General features: G+C 49.8%; 1 protein-coding gene across 1 annotated transcript; it reads left to right on the top strand.

Annotated features, from left to right (window-relative positions):
• The first annotated feature begins 1,952 nt into the window (after positions 1–1,952).
• On the top strand, positions 1,953–8,877 carry LOC115391504 (mitogen-activated protein kinase kinase kinase 14-like). Its single transcript, XM_030095778.1, has 6 exons — positions 1,953–1,986; positions 6,803–6,912; positions 7,012–7,150; positions 7,237–7,337; positions 7,424–7,499; positions 8,867–8,877. Exons 1-6 carry the CDS (start codon positions 1,953–1,955, stop codon positions 8,875–8,877), a joined length of 471 nt encoding a protein of 156 aa, XP_029951638.1.
• Positions 8,878–10,482: the final 1,605 nt, after the last annotated feature.

Below are 10,482 nucleotides of genomic sequence, written 5' to 3'. Positions count from 1 at the left end.
TGAAATGGCACCTAGTCACCTTAGCAGTAATAATGTGCAATATGAATCTATTTTTATATTTTTATATTTTTATATTCTATTTTTATATTCTGTCGGATATTGTTTTTGAGCTATAGGATTATTTCAGTGTAACACTGCCTGAAATCGTTGCCCTTCTTGCTGCTGTATACATGTGAATTTCCCCGTTGTGGGATGAATAAAGGCTAATCAATCAATCAATCAATCAACTGATGTCTACCATGTGACTGAACAGGCCTACAAGTCGCTGTGGGTGGGCCACATCGCCACAGGAATCAGCGATCAGGTGAGGACCGGCAGCATCACACACTCGCGTCTCGCCGAATCAGTCAGCAGAGGTCAGAGATCACACGTGCGTTTCTCCCATCCAGATCTCGGAGAGGGTGTTCACGCTGCAGACCCCGCACGGCTGGCACGTGGCGCACGACGACGAGGTGCAGGACTCTGGCGTGGAGCTGTGCTGCGTCTCCGCCCCAGACTCCAGCCACAGCTGGAGGTGGAGGATCAGAGACGGGGTGCTGGAGACCAGGTCCAGCCAGCAGCTCTGCTCTCCGCCCGGCAGCGGCCTCAGATCAGCCATTGAGGTGTGACCTTCATCTCTGGCGCCCTGCGCTCTCATTCGGGCTGTTCAGCCAACATTTGCTGTTACATTTCAGCTTTCAGTGTCATGGTGGATTTTCTTCCAGAGATGTTTACAAGTTGTGCTTTTTTATGTCATGTTTACATGAACTCAATAAACATTGAACTGTGCACAGCGAGTGGAGGATTTCTTTCTGCTCATCGTTTTTACATTTAAAATGACTTGATCATCCTGTTTTACAACTTAATGAATATTTAATAAGTCTCCGAGACTTAAAGGTGCTGTAGGCAGGATTTTGCTAGTCAATGCTAATTTTTCTATGTTTTATTTGGATTATATGTTTGAGTATCCATTGATAATCCTTTCGGAGTGTCGCATAATTGCACTACTGCGAGGGCGCAGCGTTTCCATCTGTCTCTGTTCTGAGCTGAAAAGGAATCTCGACCGCTCCCAATATCTTTGACCAATCAGAAGAGCCCCTGCGGCTCTAACCGTGATTGGTCGAGGGGCGTTTGTTGCACATTCTTTTGGGAGGGGCTTAACTTGTGTAAGGGTGTGATGTCAGAGAAAACAGGACAGGATTGGCTGTGCTGGGTTTCAAATCGCCATCTTAGATGGGTCAAATCGCCATCTGTTATGACCCAGAGAGTCACACATATTATTCAAGGACACAGGACAAACACCGGATGAGGGTTCAAACATTTATTTAGTACTTTCCACAGAGACGCCGTCCTCGAGCTGGAAATTGACGAGGCTCTGGAGGAAAGGGAACCCTCATCGCCCGTGCCCCAAAAATAATATCAAAAAAGAAACAAAGTATCAAACGAGAGGAGGCCCAGATGCGCCAGCCAAACTTAAGAAAAAGACGAGTTCACAGCCCGACTGCTATGCAGCCGTCGAAGCTGATCCCTCGTCCAAACTAAAGACACAAACTAAACCCGATCAAAAGAACAGCGAAAACGGGACGGCTGGTCACACCTGGACGGAAAAAGGCAGCGATCAAAAAAGGGAAAAAACGGAAAGAGAAAACACAACGCCGGCCAGCTGGCTAGCATGCCCTGGCCAGCAACATGCTGCCCGACGGAGCCGGAGTCCAAGGCGCGCCGGGGAGCGCACCTGGCGTGGCAGGTGTAACGAGGTGCGAGAGAGACAAACCCAGAGTGAGAGACCCGACCAAGAGCGCCGCCTCCACGCTGCTGTTTATAGCGCGGCGGCGCGACTCGCTCCAATCAACACCGAAAAAAAAGGAAAAAGGTAATTACTTCAAAAAAGCAACAAAACACAAAACTGAATAAATATCCACTAAATATCTGAACGGAAAAAAACAAAAGAGAAACTACGTAAAAAAAACACGATGTGCCCGCAGCACATCACACCATCTTGCTTAGGTAACCCTAAACCAAGTTGAAACACGGAGATCATGTATTTGTACGTAGAAGATGTTGAGATCTGTTGATTGTACAGCAGAGTTGTTTAACTTCGGTAATTTAACTTATGCTAATTGATTTAGCTGAACAAACTTAGACTGAAGTTTTGTAGTTTTCTTTTCATGCCAGAGTACTGAGAAGAATGTCCAAGTATTGTGAGCACAGATGATCAGTCCAAAAATTCAACAGAAAGTAATGTTTTGCCTCTGATGTGGAATACCAATAATATATTTCTACCTCATTGATTGAAATGTTGAAACAACCTTCTCCAATTGAAATACCTCTGCTACAATGAAGAACTTTAAGAATATTCCAGAGGTTAAGAGTGAACTGAACCTCTGTTCAGAAAGTCTACACTTGTACCACTTTCATACATAATACATTTTTTTTTTTAGTTCCCGCTGCTTATTCCTATGAATTATTTTTTTTTTATTGAATGTGCTTGATTTCATTGATGCTTGTCGATGCTCATCCTTGTTCTTCTTTCATCTTCCGTGCTGTTCCAGATGTCACTTGTGAACATCTGGGAACAGACAAGCACATTCAACAGTGAGACCATGGCTGGATTGGAACCCGTGTATTGAAGTTGTGACCTACCTCGTGCCAATGTACTACACCATTGAACCACCCCTCCTGGGGCGTTATTATAGCGTTAACTGCTGTATTTAATGCTTACGTCACAAGCAGTGGTTGCCATGGATCAGCTGTCGCTCATGGATGCTAGCTGCACACTATTGAGCGTTGACACTAGATGGCGCCCTTACTGTATAGAACGGTTTTCAAAGTGTGAGGTGCGCCTCCCCTGGGGGGCGCCAGAGGGCTTCAGGGGAGGCGTGGCTTCAGAAAGAGAAAGTGTTGAGAATTCTTCAAGTTGTGTGTGTGCTTTTCATTGTGCTTTTTCATTCAGAGCCGGCCCTCCCTATAAGCGAACTAAGCAGCTGCTTAGGGCCCCGCAGCCACGAGGGGGCCCCCAAACGTGTAACGTGTAACCCAGGCAGAGGCGTAATTTACGTAGGGTTGTTGGGTTATGAAAACCCACAGGCCCTATTTTGGTGAAATCCACTGCAGAGGATTTTAATTTGTTTGTTTGTTTGTTTGTTTAAATCCGAGGTGGAATGAGCGCAGCAGCAGCTGCTGCTTCTCTCCGGCCAGAGGCACCGCTACTACACATAGGACCCGAGCTGGAGGGGGCCCCGAGGGACGGCTGACATCAGTCTGTTTCAATGACAAATTAAAGGCGCTACACTAGATGCTGCAACTAGTGATGTTAACCGTGACACCGAAGCTTCGAAGCATGTGTTGAAAAAATGAACCTCTTCTCACTGGAGCTTTGTATCGCAGCTTGATTCGTTTCCTGACAATCACGTGATCCGTGACGTCTGAAGCTTCATTCGCGCACACCCACGTGACGCTTCAGCCGCTGCTTCACAGGTTTAAAAGGCGCTGCAGCTGTTTGAGGGTTGCGGAGGCGGTTTGTGAGTCGAGAGAGAGTGTGAGACAGTGAATATAGATTTGATATGGAGCCTGTGGCAAAAAGAGGACGTTCTGAAGTTTTGGAACACTTTGATTTGATTTCATTTCACCCAACAAGGGTGTTATGAGCAAATGTGTTATGCCTACATTTTGTTCATTCTTAATGTTAGACTTTGAAATATATTTGGGCTGGTTGGTTGCCAGTTGCAACAATATGTCATCTGTAAAGTATTGTTTTGTCAGACCAAATCTCTTCTTTAAAAAACATCCCTCATTTGTAATTTATTTTTCTAGGTCCAGTGTTTAGTTCGTGGCCAGCATCTGCCAACGTCAATTCACTTCCACTATCTCTCATGATACCTAAATAATTAATGTGTCTCAAATGATAAGTCAGCTTGCTGCTGACTTGTTATGTGAGACACAGCAAATGTACTGGTCACTTCAGACACATTCAGTCATGCATATGAACACTCTGCTTTTTCATCCCCATCTTTATTCAAGTTGGCCTATGAACAATAGAAATGCTGACATAAAAATATTAGCTCTACTAGGTTTTAGTGATGTGGACAAATCATTCAATAGTTTAAAAAATGTAATTACTCATACATCACATTCATTCATTCAGCTCTGACACATGGCATGCTTCCCTTGACTTTCACCACCAGGGGTCCCTGTTGGGCTCTGATTTGAAAAGCTTCCAGTACTGAAGCTTTTTTCGATACAATCGTGTTGAAAGCTTTGTTGCTTCAGAAAGCTTCAGATTGCCATCACTAGCTGCAACGACAGCGTGTCGAAAATCCCCTGCACGGAGCCCTTTCCGAGTTCTCACCGGTTAGTTGCTGGTAGGGGGCCCCAGCAGACGGCGGATATCAGCGACACTACTTGAAATCCCCCGTATAATTTACAATGACACGACGGGAACCTACCTGATGGGGCCATGACTGCATTTGCACTTCATGCCACTAGGTGTGCTGTTTGCATGTTCAACCTTATTTTACACAGACGCCACATAAGAAGAAGGGCCCCTGAAGTGCTGACTCTCTCTGCATGTTGTGAGAAAAAAGCCGGCAGGACGTGGTGAAATGTTCAATGATGCGATGCAGCGTTTTTTCAGTAAAAGAGAAGAACTGAACAATCGTTTCTGCACATTTTATTTACTTAGTAGCAGCTAAGCTGTATTACAAGTAGTTCCTGCACTGAAAAGACCAGATTCCTTGCGGATAGAACATGCGCAATATTATTATTATTATTATTTACTGCACTTTTTGGGGATTTTTTTCTGTCCCCTATTCTTGTGTGCAATGCAGCATGGCAAACATGCGGCCCCTTTGACACACAGCTAAACCTGTCCAGACCTCCATCTCCTCCTTCGCTCCCACAACACACACACACACACACACACACACACACACACACACACACACACACACACACACACACACACACACACACACACACACACACACACACACACACACACACACACACACACACACAGAGCCCCCCCTTTTGTGCTGCCTTCACTGCACTAATACTGTAGGAGTAATGAAAGTCATACTGACCAATTAACAAATAGCAGAGCTGTTTTAGTATATTCTCTGCTTCAGTTTGATCTGATGTAGTTTATTCTTATTGGCGATGCACTGCTATCACTTTTTATTTTATCTATTTATTTAATTTATTTTATTTTGTTTTTTTTTGTTTATTTCAAATGACCGTGCATATGTTTAATTACTAATAATTAAAAAAAAAAATGCTCCAATCCAGTGCCTGAACTGACATCCAATTGAAATACCTCTGCTACAATGAAGAGCTATAAGAATATTCCAGAGGTTAAGAGTCAAGTGAACCTCTGTTCAGATGTTTTCGTCTTAAAAACATTTTTTTAAAGGTCCCACTGCTTGTTCCTTGGAGGCAGCAGCACGAGGCTCGCAGCAGCTCGCCCCGCACCTCCAGCCCCGCCGTGAGCCGCCGCCGCAGCGCCGTCGCTCCGTGGACCAGCGGCGTCCCGCTCCTTGGAGCACCCCGGCACCTGGACAGACCGGAGCGTCTTCCCGCCGATCAGCCCAGACGGTCCCGCGCTCCCGAGACACGGAGCGCCCCGTCCGCTCGACCCGCACCTGCCAGCAAACATGCAAATAAAGGCCGTCAGGCCCGTTACATCTTCCAGAGAGCAGCAGTCCCTCCTCTCCCCGTTTCAGCGCCCCGCAAACGCTCCAGGCTGCACTCTCCACCGGCTTCGGCTCGAGTGAGCATTTCTCTCCGTCCCGGCCCGGATCCCCGCCGTGGGGTGTCCCGGCCCCGGCCGCACCCATAGCGCTCTCAGCAGCGTTTGTCCGCCGACCTCCGCTCTGTTAGCATGACGAGGCGTCAGAGCGGCGGTGCCGTTACGCCCCGGGCTGCCGACGTGCAGCGCCCCAGCCCCGGCGCCACTCATGCCGCTCCCAGCGGAGTTTCTCCGCCGAGCGGCGGACTCACGCCGGCCCGGGTGTCCGCCGTAAAGCGTCCCGATCCCGGCCTTATTGGTGTTGCTCCCGGCAGCGCTCCCTCGGCTTCCCCGTGTGTTGTCACGGCGGAGCCTCGGAGCAGCGGAGCTCTGCCGTCCCGGGCTCCCGCTATTGAGCGTCCCGGCTCCGGCTTCAGCACCACGGCCAGCGACCCGGAAGGCTCCGACATCAGCACCGAGGACAGCGACCCGGAAGGCTCCGGGATCGCGCTGCCTCTGCTCGGATTGTCCCCAGCAAAGCGCCGGTCCGCGGCCCCCTGGCGGCCGCCCGCACTCATTCAGGGGACCCCCGCTCCACAACCCTTTCGCCGGGGCCCCCGTCTCCCGAGGCCGGGAGGACGGGTGGGCCGTCCCCTCAGGCCGTGGTACAGCCACTCACGCTCCGGTTTCACACGTGGCGTGTTCTGTTGGGACCGCTTTCTCCCTGGCTGTCCAGGACACTGAGAAACGGTTATGCCCTGCAGTTCACCGGTCGTCCGCCTCTCTTCAACGGCATCCTTCGTACGCGGCTCGCATGCCCTGCGGGGGCGGCCGCTCTCGAGGCAGAAGTAGCCTCACTCCTCCGCCGGGGTGCGGTCACGGAGCTGAGCGCCACAGAGGCGCACTCGGGTTTTTATTCCCCCTACTTCTTGGTCCCCAAGAAAAACGGGGGTGTAAGACCCATTCTGGACCTGAGGGTCCTCAACACTCACATAGCCACCAGGAGGTTCTGCATGCTGACGATCAAACACAAATTCTACATATTGACGTGGGGTGAAGGTGAGTCATATTTTGAACCCGCTCACCGCTCTCCTGCAGATTTCTACCTGAGCAGTCTGTCGCAGCTTCACTCGGCGGAGATGCAGGAGCAGCTCCTGTCCTGTCTCAGCAGCGGTCCGTATTCCAACTGGGAGCCATGGGACAAGAAGGTACTGAGAGCATCACGTGAATCCACGGCACGGGAAAAATAATCAGCTGTTAGGTCTGACCGTAACCAGTCTGGTGTTTGGTTTTGTCCCCGCCCGCAGGACTCCGGCCGCTGGTCCCCGAGCCTCGGAGACGACCTCAGCTCCGGCGTCTTCTCCTCCAACAGTCAGCCGGACGCGCCGGTGTTCAGCGTGGATCTGCTGGGCCACGCTCAAGTGCCGCCGCCCTGCTGCTTTGAAGGTGCCATGTCAGACATGACCACACATCAAACTGTGTTCCCAAACGGTGGATCTCTGACGTGTCTGCTGTGTGTCTCGGCGGCTCAGGTGTGGACGTCTGCATCCCAGACTTCAGCCGGAGGAGCATTCGCATCAGAGAGGCCCGGCGGGTGAAGGTGGGCCACATCGCCACAGGAATCAGCGATCAGGTGAGGACTGGCAACGTCACGCAACTCGCGTCTCGCCGAATCAGTCAGCAGAGGTCAGAGGTCACACGTGCGTTTCTCCCGTTCAGATCTCGGAGAGGGTGTTCACGCTGCAGACCCCGCACGGCTGGCACGTGGCGCACGACGACGAGGTGCAGGACTCCGGTCTGGAGCCAGACCCGTTGCCAGACATTCGTCTCAGGGGGGTCATATCAAGTGTATGGGGGGGCACAAATGTGCGTTCAGCGGGGGTGGGGGGGCTCTTGCCCCTACGTAGACCCGGCCCTGTTTGAAGCGCTGATTGGCTGAAGTGCGCTGTTAGTCAAAGGAGTAACCAACACCCCCTGCAAGAAGTTTCAATGGGCTCCTATCCAGACTGAGCTTAACTCCAAATCCAAATGTGGATGAGGAGTAAGTGGGTCTGGTTTATGAGGCAAATGACAATAACCCAGACTCTTTCTTTCTCCCTTTACTGCCCAGACCGGTCGATACTTGAGTTCCTTTTATTTATTTCTTTACAGTTGTGTTGAAACTTAAACAACTTCTGTAACGGATGGTGTTGTGAGTGCATGAAATGTAATTTAAAATCCAACAGGTGGCGGTGTTGCACTGTATGTAATTTTATCTTGCGTTTATTTGTATGTTGTATTTATAAAGAGTCACGGTAAATATTGTTTGTTTTTGCATATTAATTGAAGTATTTTGATAAGAATTAAATTTATACTTTATTTATTTATATGAAAGGGGGAAAAATTGTATTTAACCGTTCAGTTTCACTTCCGGGTGATGACGGAGTGTCCGCATCTGATCAGCTGATGGCAGAAGGTTTCCTGGTGGAAAGTTTCTTATAAAGCCAAGATGTGAACAGAAGAAGACTCAGCCTTAGCCATAAGCAGGCCAAAGCGGTATGTGCGTTTTCCGTTGTAAATATGTGTATATGCTGGTTTTTGGGTTAATCACTTTATGTTTTGTGTTTTATGTTTTGTGATTAGTTCTACGGTGTTTGGTGTTTGGTGTGGTGTTGATCAAGCCAATAAACATCTGTGACGGAACATCACGTCTTCGCATTCTGACTGAGGCTGCAAAACCTTCTTCTCTTCTTCAGCTGAAATGATTTCCTCTTTGGAGATGGCGGACGCTGGCGCGCGTTGGCTGCCGCTCCGTCTGTGTTGCCACTAATTTAACACTGTCATCTCTACCCTGGTTCCTGATCACGCTCTATCTGCCTCGTTTTTGATGCCCAACAAACTTGGATAAGGACTTTTTACGATCATCAGGATATATCACTTCCAACAACTGGCTTACCGCTTCTGCTCCTGTCCCGCGCCGGTTCCTGTCCCACCAGCTCCTGTCCGGTGGCTGTTCCACACAGCTGTTCCATCTAACGGTGTCTGGCCTGTATTCTATCATCCGGAGTGGTGTCCCTCGCTGTCACGTCAGTCTGGCCTCTGTCCCACTGACTGTCCACCAGGATCTAACGATCCCGGTGCGTTCGGTCCGGTGGGAGCACGAGTGCCCCGCTGGTCCCACAGCCTTGCAGTGAGACACACTCCCATGCAGACAGCCCGTCCTCACACTGGACCCCAGGCTTCGGCCTTCCACCGGACTCCTTGCTGGGCGATGACTTGCATCCTGTGGACTCTTGTCAGCTCTCTTTGCCTCTCTGGATTTAATCATCAGCCTCATCCCGCCAGTATCCAGCTCCGCCGGTCTGAAGCTAATGCTAGCTCCCTGCTAGCATCTGCCACTCGGAGCATGCCGCCGCTGCAGTCCTCCGCCTCTGCGCTCCGTGGGCTCAACAACAGCCGTCGTCCGGCCTGCGCCGCCTCTCTCCAGCACCTCGGACTCCTCCGCAGCTCCCGTCCTCCTCATCGGGGATCTGGGCGCTCATTCTCCCGCCACATCGCCTCTGAAAACGCCATTCCCTCCATCTGGTCTCATCGTTCAGCCACTTCCGCATTACGTCATCACAACAATCCACACGTGAGTCGGACCAATCTCCGCCCTCTCCCCCGGGACCCACAGCACACAACCAACACACGTCACCTCAGTTTCTCCCTCCTCAACACCCGCTCACTCAATAATAAGGGACTCATTCTAAATGAATACATCACTGACAATAAACTGGATTTTCTCTGTTTGACTGAAACCTGGCACAAACCCGTGGACATTAAATTAACTCCCATATCCCTCACAAACACCCACTCCTTCGAACACACTGCCTTCAAACTGTCCGGTCCCTCTCCACTTGTCACTGCTGTCATCTACCGTCCCCCAAAGCCCAACACCTCCTTCCTATCAGAACTCACAGACTTTTTGACCCAGTTAAGTTCCATCTCCTCATCCATCCTCCTGCTCGGTGACTTCAATTTTCACATTGACAATCCAAACTCCAAACCTGCTGCTGAATTCCTGGACCTTCTCATCTGCTTCAATATCACTCAGTATGTCAATTTTCCCACACACAATCACGGCCATTTTCTCGATCTCATCTGCTCCACTGGTCCCACTATACACAACCTTTCCAGCCATAACCTCAACATATCGGATCACTGAGCCATCACATTCAGCAGACACATTCCTCTCACAGCCCCCAAAATAAAATGTGAAATAACCTTCAGAAACCTCAAATCCATCGATCCACCTGCACTTTCAGCCCTCCTCACCACCAAACTGACCACCTCCCCTCCACCACCGTCTGATAACCCCTCTGATCTGGTCTCTCATTACAACAACACTCTCTCCTCCTGCCTCCATGAACTTGCCCCCACCAAAACTAAGACAGTCTCTCAGGTCTTACTGTGCATTTACAGATCTACACAGAATACATTCAGCAAGACAAAGATGCACTCAACTCTGCTCGGTCCTGTTATTACTCCAACCTTATCCACTCCGGCTCCAATAACCCCAAGGCACTCTTCACTACCATAAACACACTTCTCAAGCCCCGTAATAACACTTCATCCTCATTCACTACTGACAAATGCAATAGTTTTCAGTCTTTCTTTCAGTCCAAAATTGACACCATTTCCATTTCCATTGACCTCTCTGCCGCCCCCATTGCTGCACCTGACTCTCCTCCCCCTGCTTCCTGTCCACAGTTCTCTCACTTCTCACCCATTTCCTCTGCTCAGTTAACACAAATTTT

The sequence above is a fragment of the Salarias fasciatus genome, chromosome 7 (assembly GCF_902148845.1).
Source record: "Salarias fasciatus chromosome 7, fSalaFa1.1, whole genome shotgun sequence".
In the NCBI taxonomy this organism is placed as follows: Eukaryota; Metazoa; Chordata; class Actinopteri; order Blenniiformes; family Blenniidae; genus Salarias; species Salarias fasciatus.
This window is presented reverse-complemented; position numbering and strand designations above follow the sequence as displayed.

Coding starts and splice junctions, on each gene's coding strand:
- LOC115391504 (XM_030095778.1), top strand. CDS start 1,953: ATGTGCCCGCAGCACATCACACCATCTTGCTTAG. Junction 1,987..6,802: donor CATCACACCATCTTGCTTAG/GTAACCCTAAAC, acceptor GCTCTCCTGCAG/ATTTCTACCTGAGCAGTCTG. Junction 7,151..7,236: donor GCCGCCCTGCTGCTTTGAAG/GTGCCATGTCAG, acceptor TCGGCGGCTCAG/GTGTGGACGTCTGCATCCCA.